Source organism: Sciurus vulgaris (genome assembly GCF_902686455.1).
Source record: "Sciurus vulgaris genome assembly, chromosome: 1".
Classification (NCBI taxonomy): Eukaryota; Metazoa; Chordata; class Mammalia; order Rodentia; family Sciuridae; genus Sciurus; species Sciurus vulgaris.
Window position 1 is genome coordinate 41,067,068 of NC_136461.1, and position 16,243 is coordinate 41,083,310.

Genomic DNA, 16,243 nt, shown 5'->3' on the forward strand with positions numbered 1-16,243 from the left:
AAAGTCACCTTTATGAAATTTCTCTATGTATATTTTAATCTATCCGGTGGGTATTTCTCCTGTTGGTTGGCTAGAAGAGCAATCTGAATCTGAATTTAATTGTCCCAAATTTCCAATGAAATTAAAAGGTAAGCTAAACAACTTTTTAAGTATGCTTAAGAACTAAATAAAATAATTCTTAGAAATTGCCTTAACTATTTTAGATGTCTCGACAACTCAAAAAAAATTTTAAAAATAGTACCTGAGGACCTGATTTTCTCCTCTTATATTAAAACATAATCATGTAAAAGAATGAGAAATTATTCATACAACAATTGCAACTTCTTCTGTTTAAAAAAAAAATACTGACTAAATATATAACCAAGTTTTCTCTATTCTCAGTTCTTAAGTATACTTTTGGTACTTTTTCACCCTTCTCTTTTCCTAAAAGCAAGTTTTGGAAGTGGAAAACTCCTTACTTCTGGCTTGTATTCAAAAAGAAGTTGATCTCCAGTGAGAAAGTCCTGCAGTGGGTACAGCTGCATATTTTCACACATGTTTTCCACATACTCAACTGGATCTGTCTGTAAAGAGGCAAAATTATTTCACACCAGAACCTTTCCCCTGTTATCTTAATTGGCCACAATATTCACATATTTTCTATTTTCAATAATGAAATCAAAAGTAAATATAATTGGAGCTTAAGAATCTGATGCCTGCAATTCCAAGAAAAATAATAGTGGGAGCTACTGCCTTAACGAGCTTAACTTCACACCCCTCCAAACCATCCTGAGTTTAACAACTCACTAGGTTTTAGTCATGTCAGTCTCTTCTTGAGAGCAATCATGACACTGAATGTAAATGTTCATCTGTCCAGTGTTCTACACGACTATGAGGTCAATAAAGACAGTGAACCTACTGCTACAGCACTATCACCAAAAAATTATTTGTAAGGATGAATCAAATGAAAATACAAGTATCATATTAGATAAAATTATTGAGTAGAGAATAGAATAGTAGTTACCAGAGGTAGGAAGGATAGGGGGCAGAGGGGATGGAGAGAAGATGGTTAACAAGTATAGGAATACTGCTGGATAGGAGGAATAACTTTTAATGCTCTTTTAAAACAGTAGGATAACTATGGTTGACAAAAATTAATTGCATATTTCAAAGTAATTAGAAGACAGAATTTTGAATGTTTCCAGCATAAACTAATTACAAATGTTTGAAGTGATGGATATGCCCATTACACTGATGTGATCAATACACATTGTATATGCGTATTAATATATGTATAATTATTATGTGTTAAATAAAAATAAAGTTTTCAAAAAGTTATGTTAATCAGTATGGTACATATTTTAATTTAAAATTGAAAGAATGACAAGTTCTCTGAACCAATGAAATGGAATTAATTTTCCAGAAGAAAGAAAGAAATTTAAGTATTTGGGCTGGGGATATAGCTCAGTTGGTAGAGTGCTTGCCTCACAAAAAATTCAACTATTTACTAAGCATCCAGATACACAGAATTTTAAAACTGATAGTGGCACACACCTATAATCCTAGTGACTTGGGAGGCCAAGACTGGAGGTTTGGAAATTCTAGGCCAGCCTCAGCAACTTAATAAGACCCTCAGCAACTTAGACCGGTCTCAGGACAAAAACTAAAAACCGACGAGGGATGTAGCTCAGTAGTAAAGAGACCGTAGGTTTCATTCTCAGTAACAAACAAACAAACAAAAGGACTTCAAAGAGCCTGCAGATAGCAAGGGGTTCCATTCCCATGTTTCACAACAAGGAAATACGTTGATTGATTAGGTGACTTGCTAAGGTTACACAGTGAGTAACAAGCAGAGTAGACACTAGACTCTGGCTTCCTAATGTATCTACATACTATTCCTCAAATACCACCCTGTCTGGTCCTTTACTGGACATATGGGCTGCTTCTTATCTAATGGGAGACAAAATAAAAATGAAGGTTACTGCATTCTGGAGCATGGTGGCTTAGAGCAGGGGTGGGAGACAGATAAGCACATATAATGATATCATATAACCATTTTTATATAAAAATAGGATAAAAAAAGGAAAGATTCACTATTAGCTTTTTTTTCTCTACTTCAGAAAACATTCCCCTGTATCATCAGTAAGTCACTAAAGTACTATTATTACTTAAAATAGTTCTTCTTGTTCTGTTCTCATTTTTTAAATCATTTTCACTAGCTATATACTTAAAACGTAATTGCTCTCATTGGTAGGTTATATTTAAACTGATGACTCCAAGTATTTCCTATGAGAAAACACTAAGGACCCTAGCTAAAAGCAGATATGTCATGCCAAAGCAATAGACTATGTATTGGGGGGAAAACTCTTTAAATGGTCTGGAGGTAGAGCACTTGCCTAGTGTGCACCACAGCTCTGGGTTAGAGCCCCAGCACTACAAAAACAAAAACACACTTAAATGTTATCATTTAATTTTTATTTATTTATTTATTTAAGTACTAGGGATTGAACCCAGGGGTGCTTTGCCACTGAGCTGCATCCCAACCCCCTTTTCTCACTTATTTGTTTTGAAAGGGTCTTGCTAAATTGCTGAGGTATGCTTTGAACTTGCAAATTCTTCTGCCTCAGTCTCCTGAGTTGCTGGAATTAGTCAGGTGCCACAGTGCTTAATCATTTAATTTTCTTTAAAATGTAATGAACATACTGTAAAATTCACCCTTTTAAAGTGTACAATTTGATAGCTTTTAGTACATTCATCAAGTTTTGCAATCATCACTGATCAAGTTTCAGAATACTTTCATTCACCCCAAAAAGAAACTTCATATTCATCAGGCAGTCATTCCCCATTACTTACTTCTCTCAGTCCCTAACAGACATCAGTCTATATTCTTTATGAATTAATCTATTCTGATTGTTTCATATAAATGGACCTATTTAAAATGTGACCTTGTGTATTTGGCTTCCTTCATTTAGCATAGTGTCTTTGAGATTCACCTAAATTATAAAATAAATTATTTTTCTTATGGCTGAATAATATTCCATAATATGCAAGTCTAATTTTTTTTATCCAGTCATCGGTTATAGACAGTTGAGTCTATAAGTCAACTGAACATATAGAACATATAGTCTATAACTCTATGAACATTTGTGCATATGTTTTTGTGCAGTCATCTATTTTCAATTCTCTTAGATGCATACCTACGAGTAGAACTGCTGATTCATATGATAACTCATATTTTGTCTGATATTTTGAGACAGAGTCTCACAAGTTGCTAAGGACCTTGCTAAGCTGAGGCTGACTTTGAACTTGTAATGCTCCTGCCTCAGCCTCCTGAGCCACTGGGATTATAGGCATGCACCACTGCACATGGTTTGGTTAGGTTTTAATCTAAGATGTTTTGGGCTCATGTTTTAAATCAAGACAAAAATATTCATTAACACAAATATTCATTATGCCATAGATGGGGGGGGATTGGAAACTATGAAGTAGGGAGATGGCAGAAAAAAATACTATCTTGAAATGTACTCCAACAAGTAACTGGTAGGGCAAAAGAAAATGTCATTTACAGAGAAAAGGAATCTGGGTATGACAGAGTCATCCACAATTCTCATTTCCACTCTTTTCCCTGCCACAGTTCTGGCCCATATACTGCCATCACGGCTGATGAGAATACTGATCAACATCTCTCCTGGTAATACAGATGATAGGACTTGTGGGTTCCATGTTTATCAATCTACTTATAAAGAATATTTATAGGACCCATTTAATGGCCAATATGGGCAGGTAGAATAAGAGTTCTAGTTCAATTTCAAATGACTTAAAATACATAAAGCACATTAAACAGGAGTCAATAGTAACTGGAAACCTAGTTTTTGTGATCTTGCACTCAGTACTAAGTATTGCCTACTCATAATACATAGTGAAGGAAGAGTACAGTGATGATCCAAAAACCCAGCTCTCTATATTCTCTAGGTTGTAAATCAGGAGCTCTCAAATCTAGGGCCCAGAGATATCCCCCACAAAATGTCAGCAAATTCAGGGGGAACCCATTCATTTGGTTGAGAAGAAATTACATATTTTCACTAATCTATGTTACTTTTTATGAATTATGAATACAGGCAACAAACCATGGTAGTATTAGCAGTATCAATTCACCACCACCAAGAGAAATCACACTATAATTGTAGATATTACAAAACATCATATATATTCATTGCTACTTAAAAAATCTTGTTCCATTACATCTTGTTATTTAACAAAGAAACATTGTTATTTTTACTATTTTGAGTACTTCAATATTTCTTTGTAAACTACTATATTACTCATTTGAAAACACTATGGGTAAAAAAAAAAAACAATATGTACTGTGTATTAATTAAACATATTGTTTCATTGCTAAATTTCCCACTGCAGACAACTATATTGAGATCAGGCAACAGACTGCCTCTGCAGCTGATACATGTCAAAAAACATTTAGGATGAAGTATCACAATATATGTAACTAACTGTTAAGTGGTTCCACAAAAAAATAGAGATACACAGATGTGAAAGAGAAGAAAGAAAATCTGATGAAATATTATCAATTGATGAATTTAGATAAGGGTTATACCAGCGATCAATGTACTACTGATAATTTTTCCAAAAGTTTAAAAAGCTGAGAGGATTAAGTAGTATTCTGAGGAGGGGTCTACAGCATTCAACAGACTTCTAAAGGGATCCAAGTCACAAACAGGAGTAAACACCTTCTGCTCTAAACTCTTTACCTTTTAACATTAAATAATACCTTTCTTTTATATATTCTTTTACTACAGATATGCAAAATCATTAACTTTACCACAATACCCCAGAATTCCTTATTTATATTCCTCTCTATTGCCTGGAATATAACCAAACCTTATTCAAACCCTATATTTTGACGCTGACCTCAATTCAAATTTACTATACCCATAAGGCTTCTACAATCCTATTTCAAACAAGGAAAATGTTCTCATTCCCCTAAATTGGAAAAGCTCAGTGTTTCTAACATTATACATGATTACTACACATTACCTTAAAGAATATCTTCACAATATTTGAATTGCCAAACTTCCATACTGTAGCAATCTCTTCATGAATGATTATCAAACAGATAGACAGGATGATTACATTGATAAATGACTGCTACAAATGATCTATGTCATCTGTCTAATCCTGTCACTGTTAATATTAATACTCAAAAACAAGATTTAATTTTTAGACAGCCTCAAGGCCATCTTGAGACTCACATGACAAAGAGTGGCAGAATAAAAACTCCAGTGACACTTCCAAAAAGAGGAATAATGTCCACACCAGTTTCAACTTGGTCACAGATAACATTCAAAAAGAATTTGACTTCCAATACCTGTTCTTGGTAATGAAATTCATTATCCTCAATTTTCTGAATCTCTTCAAAAATTCTGTGAAATAAAATGATAATTAGAGATACACTAAAATTTATCACTATAATCATCAATGAGAAAAGAGAAGCATAAAAATAAAGGGAATGGCCAAATAAATGTAAAACCTTAGTGTACACTCACATGAGGATATGAAGCCAGTAAAGGAAGTAAGAGTAGGAAATGCCTGAAAAGCCATCCCACAGGACTAAAGTGTATGTACTGGCAGCCTGAAGGCTAAAACATCCTAGAATTGACTTCTGGCCTCATTCTAAGAAGTATTTATTACCTTTTTTCTGGGCCTAGCTTCTGCAGCATTTTTAAATACTGAAAGACAGTATGAGCAACCTGAAAACAAAACATCTCATTAGTCTTTGGCATAAAGTAATATCTACATAAAAGAAAAATATTCCATTTTAATATTTACCTCATAGAAATGTTCATAACCCTCATCAGTTAATGTGATAGAAATGCTGAACACTGAATAAGTAGAATTTTGCTCAAATCCTGTCTCACCATTTCCACCAAATAATGCAAGAGCCCAGCACCTGTAGTTGGAAAAAATTAATCCAATCAGTATCTCTAGATTGACAGTCTACAAATACCTCAAATTAACAAAATAGGCTTTCTATGTAAAATTTGGTAATCTCAGCTTTTGATTAAATATAATTTCTAACAGTATATTTCAAAGTACAAATTTTAAAAGCATAAGGCCTCCCATGGACTACAGTACATGTACAGTTCAGTCCCAGAAGGAAGGAACAGCCATCTTTATTTGTTCAATGGGGAAGCTAATAGATATTCTAACACAGTAAAGCATTAAGTTTCATGAAACCAAAGCACTTCTTATTGAAGTAAACAGTACAAAATATTAAAATATGGCTGCTGGGAAGCACTTATCATTTTTTATCATGTCTCTTAAAATAAATCCTAAAATGCATGAAATGTATTCCATCTGAGCTCTTTGAGACTATCAGTCAATCTATACAGATTGTCTAAAACAGAAACAAGAAGACTGGATCTTTTCCTGACTAGAATAATACACCAAACTTTTTGTTTTTTTTACAAAACTATGGAATCCTTTATGTATTTGCATGTCATCCTTGCATAGGGACTGTGTTCTGTATCAATTAATTTTATTTCTTTTCTTTTCTTTTTTTTTTTTTAAGTATATCTGCCAGCAAGTAAGCACATAAAAACTTAAAATAAGGGTTAAGGACTCCAAAAGGAAGTATTTAAAGTTGTAATAAAGTTTGGTAAGGTTGCATACATCTCGAGCACATTACAGATACTGTAAAAGGTATATATAAACTCAATTATGATTAGTTTATTCTTTTATAATAACTCTAGCCTCTTAGTTTTCTTTGAATATTTTAGAACACACTGATGTCTTTAAGCACCTCTTTAAATTTCTCATCGCTTTTCATTCTCAAATTAATCAGTATACAAAAAAGTCAAACAAGGAATTACTGTAATGTCCTAGTCCTGATTCAAAATATCTATTTCTATAATTGGCTGTACCTGACTTAAATGGGTGCTTACATGCATCATAAAAACTCTGCCAAGACAGTTACATACACTTATCACAATCCCAAGTATTTTGTACAACTGATCTACACACTGAAATTTTCATCAAAGTCTACCTTTTGAGTTAGGAAAGCCTAGAGATTCACAATTTTGTAATATTTACTCCTTTACTATTTGGTCAAATCCAAATTCTTGATTAGGGTTAACCACTTTATGTAATTCTAGAATTTATTACTTTCATTTATGATTTTTAAAATTTGGTGTACAGTTACTTCCAACATGGACTAAGAAGCAGATTTAATGAAGTACCAAAATAAAATATGGCCATCAAAATAACTCAGGTTATTAATAGAACTACAATTAAGCATTCAAAATTTTATTGTAGACCTCCTGGCAGCTAAAAAGAATAAGCAATATAACACTTATTGTTCATTATTATCTTTCAGAGATTACAATACTGGAAATTCTTAATAATGGAATACTTGCTTTTTTCTAAGGTAAGAAAGAATGCTGCCTTTGCCTTCATGTCCAACCAGCCAGGAGATATAATGAAGTGGCTTCACCCTTTAAAAAAATTTAAAGGTCAGAAAAAATGTTTAAATACACTAGAAAATCTTACCTCTAAGACTATAACATTTGATTTGTTTGGTTTGGTTTGGTACTGTGGATCAAACCCAGGCTTGCTCTACCACTGAGCCACATCTCCAGACTTTCATATTTTTTGAGACAGGGCCTCACTAGTTTGCTTAGGGCTGCTCTAAAGTTGCTAAGGCTGGTTTTGAACCTGTGATCCTCTTGTCTCAGCCTCCCAAATCACTGGGATTACAGACATGCGCCACTGTACACAGTGAATACGATATTTGAGAACATAATTAAACTTGTTCTCACAGAAATCCACTAAATGTGAAATTGTAATTAATAGCAGCAAGATAAAAACATAAAATATGGTAAATCACTTTATCTGAAATCACTGAATGAGTACAATCATCCAAAATTTAAGGCAACAACTTCTTTTCTTGGATACTAAAATTATCTCCTTTCACGATAAAATCTTTAATATTTGTCTCACTCAAAGTAATATAAACTATCATTTTAGAACCTAATACAGATGTGAATCACTCTGTCTATAGACAAAAGCTTTGCAAAAACTTTCTTTACCACAGAGCACTAGGTTCTGTGGTAAAATGAAATGTTTTCTTCTAAAGGTTGGAAAATCTGGGTTCTAATTTTAGTTTCCTTCAAGTAAATCAGTACTTTAAACAAAAGACATAATCTCACTGTATATTTATTTTTCTTTTCACTTGCCTAACTATGTGCAGAGTTTTCATGCCAATGAAATAATAGGTATTATCATCATATAATAGTAGTCTAAGTTGTTGTATATGTTATTCAAATTCTTTACCCACCATCTTCTACATAATTTTAAAAATGTAGTCCTTAACAAAACACAGATAGCCAGAAAAAATGAGTTAGGTGATCAAATGAAGTTATAGAACTCGATTTAGTAATTTTTTTTCCCTTAATCAGTAAATTAATTTATTTAGAAATGAAATTTTACTGTTGGCCAGGCTGGCTTCAAAGTAGCCTCCTTTCTCAGCCTCCCCAGGAGCTGGGACTGCAGGCATACATCATAATTCCAACCAAAATTTAGTAAACTCTTGAAAATCAGGATATAATAAATATTATGATTTCTACTGTGTTAAGAAACAGAGCCCACACAACACTGTTTAAAATGTAAACTGATTTACATGCATACTAAGATTAGCACAGAGGAGTGAGCTCAGCTGATCACACATTTTTAGCTAAACAAAGGTAATTGTACTGTATTTAGTATCTAAAGGAATAAATAGTTATTAGCTTCTTTGTAAAAAATGGATCCCTACAGAAGCTAATTTACTGGGAATTTACATATTTGGGGATTCAAAATAACTGATGATGATGAGGGAGTGTGGCAGTGCTAGGTATTGTCCAGGGGCACTGAGTTACATCTCCAGCCCTTTTTGAGACAGGGTTTTACTAAGTGCCCAGCTGCCTTTAATTTGTGATCCTGCTGTTAATCTCCCAAATTGTTGGGATTATAGATGTGCACCACTGTGCCTGGAGAAATGTCTTTTTTAAAAAGTATATTTTTATTAGTTGTTGATGAACCTTTAATTTATTTATTTTTATGTGGTGCTGAGAATCAAACTCAGTGCCTCACACATGCTAGGCAAGCACTCTAACACTGAGCCACAAACCCAGCCCCCTGGAGAAATATCTTGTTAAAACTAACAGTCCATTAAAAAAATAAGCGAAAAACTGGGTGGATATATAGAAATGTTAACAGTTTTTGGAAAAACAATCATTGATAGTTTTTTTACTTTTCAAAAATTTTCAAAATTACTACAATGAACTACCTTAGAAATGAATTAGAACAGTTAAAGAAGACTTTGTTAATAATATATGTAATGTAATTCCATTTCCATAAAAAGATATGTGTGCTTTAAATTCACTATTTTAATGCCTAAAGGATATAAAAGAAATTATTTAGGTCAGACATATGTAGGAGGACAGGAACAAATACAGAAGCAGAACTTTACTTTTCACTTAATGGCTTTTGTCCTATTTTAACATTTACAAGCATGTGTAATATTAAACAAACTTTTAAATATGCTTAATAATACTTCTTGAGACATTCATGACTAGATAATTGAGTATATTACTTTTTTCTATATTTTCCTTATACCAAAAGCAAGCAGACAATATGTATTTTTTTCTGCTTTCTCACCACAAGCATACTATTCTTTATTAATTTTAAGAGACCTGATTGAGTATTCTAACAAATAAGTGACAAAAGCATTTTTTACTGAACTCAAGCAATACACATTACTTTCTTTCCTTTTGCTTGTGTATGTGTCCTCTGGCTTTGTTTTGTCCACAGTGGTTTTAAAAGATTAGGTAAATTTTTATCAATTCAATCATATTTTCATTTGCACTTATTTCTTACACAGTATTTGTAGGTGCTATTATTTGATTCTTATCTTTAAAAAACTACCTGGCCCAAGCTGTATTGTTCATATATAAGTAAGTTGAAATACTTTCCCAATTTAAATAAATATGCCTTAATTCATAGTAGTAAAAATCCTTGGTGCTTACTCAAAGTTATTTAACTTTACTTTTTGCAGAGTGGGAACTAGGAATTGAACCCAGGAGTGCTCTACTACTGAGCTATATTCCCAGCCCTTTTTATGTTTTACTTTGAGACATGGTCTCACCAAGTTGTTTAGGGCCTTGCTGAATTGCTGAGGCTAACCTCCAACTTGCAATCCTCCTGCCTTAACCTCCCAAGTAGCTGGAATTACAGGCATGTACCACTGTGCCTGGCCATAACTTTACTTTAGAAAGCACCAAAATAAATGGTAGCCACCACCTAATAGACCATGCACAAATACACTTTTATACTAAAAATATTAAAGAAAATAATAGCAAAAGTTAGCCTTCTACTAAATGCTTAATTTTGAAGACTAAGGAAAGGTAACTAGTCATAACAGAACTCTAGTTTTTAATACCCAAAAGGGCAGTAAAATACACAAGCAAGACTTGGAAAATTCAGACATATTTAATTTCCAAGTTTAACACACCTGTGTTTACAAATTCAGAATTCTCTGATTTAAACCATTTAGCAATGCCTTAAAAATATAACTTTTAGTATCTAATGAAGTTAATTTTCCCTTGAATTCTTACCTGTAATGTTGCTGTTGAGGGGGAAGTGCCCAAGTGATGGTCAGAGCATGAATTTTTCTGATTGGAACAACTAAACAAAAATATTTTCCAGAAGAACAGATATTAAGTATTTCTTCATAATTTTTATAAGGTTACAAGAACTTTTTTAAAAAATTAATTTTAAATTTATTTCATCCTTCAATAAACAGAAGGTTAAATAAAATGCAATTATTTCCAGCTGCCAATTTTCCAATTTGAATAATTTTATTTATGTATTTATTTATTTGTACCAGGGACTGAACCCCTGAGTCACATCACCAGGCCTTTTTACTTTTTATTTTGAGAGGGCCTTGCTAAATTGCTGAGGCTGGCTTTGAACTTGAGATCCTCCTGTCTCATTCTCCCAAGCTGCTGGGATTACAGGCATGTACCACCACGCCCAAAAAAATAATGCAATTTTTATGAATATTGTTTTTTTTTTGGTTTCATGGGTAGTAAAACCAGGGATAAAAGACCAATGAAAATAAGAAATGCTGCTAAGGATGAATATCAGGAAAGGATACAAGACTAGGAGTTAGGAGATCCATGGCAAAAATCAGTCCTACATTATTGTGCTGTGTGTGCTTATGTGACTTTGAGAAAAATCACTTGCTTTTAAATCTTTCTGCATCTGTTTCTCATGAGTGCCCAAAACACTGGGCACTCTTTGGAGCGGGTAGTGGTGGAATAAAAGCCCAACAGAAAACAAAAAGCAATAGAAAATGAGTTGTCTTGAAAAGCCTTAACAGAACATTGACAGTGGCAGAAAGGGTGTGCAGAAACAGTCATTGATCAGAGGAAGGAAAGAGGAAAGAGACTGGCTATGGTGTGAAAGAATACCTAACGCAATCAGGTGAAAAAGAAAAAAATCTGCCACAATAAAAGTAGCAAAGAAAGAGAAATGTGAACTAAAAAGGCTTTTGTAATATTCAGTATGGGAAAAGTAAGCAAGCAGTAATGACAGATCTTAAATTTTTAAAAAAGCACGAGTCAGAAGTATATGCACTTAATAACCTTATTTTTTATGTTAAGAAAATATACCTATAAAAAATCATGTATATTTGCCAAATATAATAAGATTTAAGGATAGTTTCCCCAAAATCCTCAAACTGATATTTTAAAGATTTTCTTCACTTAACAAATATTGGTTTTATAATGAGTTAAGATAATTTCCAAAGTGTTTTCTCTCTTTTTTCCTTCTATAAAGGTAAAAGAGAGCAGAATGTAGATAAAATGAATTAAGAAGGAAACAAAAAAGCCAAAGAACAAAGGGAACAGGGTAAATCAGGGAAAAGGCATGAAATAGATTCAAATAGCAGCAGGCACTAATTGCCGCTAATTTGATCTCCATTAACCATTTAGTCCCTTTCCAAAACAATTGTATTTCCTGCTGTGTTCTCATTTTCAAAGAAAATTGGCAGTTTTAATTTTTAGAGAATGTGCTAAAGTTATTTCAAACAGTTTTAGAGTCACAAACCTCTATAAAGTTTGTTAAATGCTGGTGTGTCAAATGGATCCGTTAAATGCCCAAAGTTTGGTTTGGGTAATCCACTGAAAACAAAACAAATAAATTAAAATTTAAATGGCAAAAGTCTTTATAAGCAGTATCATTAGGGATGTCTAACTGATCAATAATTATAATCTATTCTACATTATTGCTGACTGACAAGCATTCTAGGCGTAAACCAACAGTTGGCAATAAAGCCATTAACTTCTCAATTATACACCCTATTCTTAACTTCAGCTTCAATAACTAACATGCCTTTACAACTTATAAGAGAAAATAATGAACTGAAGGGAGCCAACTGTCAGTATTTACTGCCTTTATCAGCCCCATTCAATTTTAGTTCTCCCTATAAAAAATAATTTCAGAAAAAAAAGTTACACTAGAGATAATTTTCTTTTCAGTACTGGGGACTCAACCCCAGGGTACTCTACCAGTGAGCCAAATCCCAACCCTTTTTTATTTTTTATTTTGAAACAGGGTGTCACTAAGATGTTGAGGATGGCCTTGAACTCACAATTTTCCTGCCTCAACCTCCAGAGTCACTGGGATTACAGGCAAGATGAAACTTTTCTTATTCAATAAATATATATGGAATGATTATTAGGTATAAAGCACTATATTAGGCACTGTGGCATTTTAAAAACTTTGCCTTTTCTTCCAGGCGCTTCCAATCTGGTTGAGGATAATATAACTTCACTATTTCTTACAAAAATATGGCCAATACAAATTAGTATCACCTCAAAGATTTTTTATTCTGTCTCAATAAGGAACCAAAGTTATTAGTGAATAATACTTAGGAAAATTTTTAAATGTTCATCAGGGACTGACAGAACCTAACGAATTCCTCAAAATCAGTATCTGTAATTTTATTAGTGAAGTTTCATAATGAAAGATGTTCCCATCTGTTATTTGACATTTCTATACCTCATATTCACTTCTTATTAGAAAAATTAAAAAATAAAATTAAATGCCCCCAAAATTTGGCATGGCTTTCATTACCTTCCCAGACGTAAAAATCACAGGTAATTTTCAAAGGAAATTTACATAATACCAAAATAATAATCAATTGTTAATATAAATTTTCTTTCATAAATTTAAAACAACTATGTATTGGGATGATTAACTGGAAAAAAGCCACTAGCTTACTCACCTGATGCAAAAAAATGTAACAACAAAGTATCTTCCACTTATTTGTATTATTTTGATGAATCTGAGGTGGACAACAATGTTAAGTACAATCCTGAACTAAGACCTTAGATAATTTCTAAGAAAAGATCATTTTAGTTTAACTGTCTGAAATAAGTGTTATAGGGAATATGGAAAGTCAGTCACCATCTATAGGATTATTTCCTTAATGGGGAAAAACATTCCACATTCCAAACAACTGATGTTTAAAAAAAAAAAGAAAAAAAAAAAAAAAACTTCCAGAACACCCAACTTGTTATGAGGCAAGAGACCTAAATATACATATTGTAGTTCTCACCACAGTACTTTCGTTCATGGTTTCAAACACCAAACACAGTAACAAAAAAGCTCTGAATAAATGTAAAAGAGGCATAATTTCTTCAGAATTATTGTTTACTGTAAGTTTATAAACCATACAGACTATGGAAATGGGTTCTCCATCTTAGTTTTCCCACTCAAAAGCTGTGTCATCTTGCCCAAAGTCTTAATTTTCTGACATGTTTAAAAAACAAAAGAAAAAAGCCTTTGTGTCTCAAACAAAAAGATATGGTCTCTTAAACTCAAAAAGTATATGACTTACAAAAAATAAGTATCTTACTTGTTTGGTATCTGAGAGAAGATTTCAGTCACCCAGTTTTCCAAAGTATCCAGTGTTTCTTGAAAGGGTTGGGAAGAAAGGGACACATGATATTGTTAATTCAATGTAGAAATAGAATAGAATTAGATTTTTCACAGATCTTTAGCTTCAAAACAAAGAAATAATTGAATTTGGGCATTATTTGCCAGTTCTTAATAATTAACAGGAAAGATAACAGCATGTAAGTAAACCTTAAGACACACCATTTTGTTAGCCTTATTCCTCACTGGTAAAGTTAGAAAAGGAACGCAAGTTAAAAAATAAACTTTTGTTTATCATTATGCCAGTGTGAAGGACCAAGAGACAGGAATAAGCCAACCATCCTCTTATACCCATTCTAAAACTTCCAACTTTTAGGAAGGTTTCCCAAGACTAACTTAGATTACATTGTTCTCTCTTCTCTTCAGTATCCCATCAGTACTTTTACAGTTCACTTTTATATACTACACTATATTTAATGAGGTTTTACTCTAGAAGTCTTTTTAGGTTTCATTTATGTAAGATTTCTATCTTGTTTTGATTCCTTTCTTACATTTCCTGAGAAATTCTTTTGAAATTTCTAGTAAAACACATGATCTAAATGAAAAAGATGTTTTAGTTTTATCAAGTGACCCATCAGTAGAGTCACACAAGTTTTACTACTTCTCAATAAAAAAAAAGCCCAAGGGTATAGCTCAGTGGAAGAGCATGTGCTTAGCATGCAAGAATCCCTGGATTCAATCCCAGCACTCCCTCCCCCAAAAGATACAAGATGCAAATTAGGCAAATCAAAATTTGAATTTATTCTATACAATTTTTACAGATGTATGAATTTCAAGTAGTATAATGAATGTATAAGCTGAAAAATCTATGGAATTCAGATTGTATATGGTTTTCACCAAATTCTACGGTTTATTTTAAAACTCTGCAGCAAACAGAAGCTCTTATACTGGTTATCACAAAGGAAGAAGATGCAAAAGAAACAACAGAGTTGAAGAAAACTTCATATATATGAAATAATTTGCAACAATTGAAAATTATAAATTAATTTACATACCAAATATGGAATTATTGGCTTTAACAAATATAAAAAGAATCAAGAAGCACCATTTGCAATTTTAACAAAAGAATATAACATATTCATAACTTTGTTAAGTCAAAATCAGTGGACTAATTTTGATCATAAATGCAAAAATGTCTTATATGTAACTGCCAAATTAGTTTTGATCTTAATGTTGACAATATAGAGGGCAAGATTTAATAAAAAGGAGAATCACTTAGGATTAAAGAATTAGCTTTTCCAGAGGAAATGAGCAAACTGTAAGGTTATGCCAAAAGGAATAATTTAGCAATTGACTGACTTTGAAAAACAGCCTAAAGAAGTTAAAAACAGCCTAAAGAAAACAAAAGTAAGTCTCCAAGGTTTCCTTAATGAGAAAAAATTAATAAGAGTTACTGAAGATAAAGATACAAGACAGAAAAGAGTAGGAGTATTCATCAATCTTTTATAATTAAGATATTTCTATTATTGTCACTATAATCGATCTCACTCATGCCACTTTACAGGACCTTATGCGAAGATGAACAGACAACTTGCCCCATAAGAGTTTATAATCAATCAAGATTAAATATAAAACCACATATACAGAGGCATCTGAATATAGCTTAAAAAGCCAATTCACAAAGCCAGGTGTGGTGGTGTCTGCCTATAATCTCAGCTACTTGGGAAGCTCAGGCAGGAGCCTGAGAAACATAGCAAGGTTAGCCTGAGAAACACAGCAAGATCCTCTTCTCAAAAGAAATAAAGATTAATTCTTGACCTATCAGTGCATCAGTATACTCACAGACAACATAGAGTAGCCTATAGATACACCTTTTTCTAAAAAAGGAAAAAGCATCTGTCTGAGAAAAAGATGATCTTGTGCTTCCCTGCACTGGTCTGTAGTGCAGCTCAGTGATTTGATCCCCAGCACTATAGGGGGGAAAAATACAGAAGTATATTATGTACTAAAGTTAATTTTATGCACTTATGATTTAGTACTGCATCTTTACATTTGTTTGCATTTCTCTCCATTGTGAATAATGCCATGAATGGTTTGTAAGTTTCTGCACAAGTTTTGATAAATTTTAACTTTTTATTTTCCCTCCAATATTAATTATCATATTGATTGAACCCAGGATAACTTTACTACTGAGCTGCCCCATTTTTTTTTTTAATTTTGAATAAGGTCTTGCTTAGCTACAAAGACAGGTCTTAAACTTGCACATCTCCTG

General features: G+C 32.7%; 1 protein-coding gene across 3 annotated transcripts in view; it reads right to left on the reverse strand.

Annotated features, from left to right (window-relative positions):
• The window catches only part of NRDC (nardilysin convertase), a 93,653-nt gene that overhangs the window by 22,096 nt on the left and 55,314 nt on the right, over nt 1-16,243 (reverse strand). For all 3 annotated transcript variants that reach the window (XM_079154216.1, XM_079154215.1, XM_079154217.1), the window contains 8 exons: nt 13,952-14,009; nt 12,139-12,212; nt 10,644-10,713; nt 7,407-7,484; nt 5,821-5,941; nt 5,683-5,741; nt 5,360-5,414; nt 459-563 (listed from right to left, as the gene is read on the reverse strand). In XM_079154216.1, the coding sequence (XP_079010342.1) occupies nt 459-563; nt 5,360-5,414; nt 5,683-5,741; nt 5,821-5,941; nt 7,407-7,484; nt 10,644-10,713; nt 12,139-12,212; nt 13,952-14,009 (620 nt within the window). The remainder of the gene's footprint in view (nt 1-458; nt 564-5,359; nt 5,415-5,682; nt 5,742-5,820; nt 5,942-7,406; nt 7,485-10,643; nt 10,714-12,138; nt 12,213-13,951; nt 14,010-16,243) is intronic.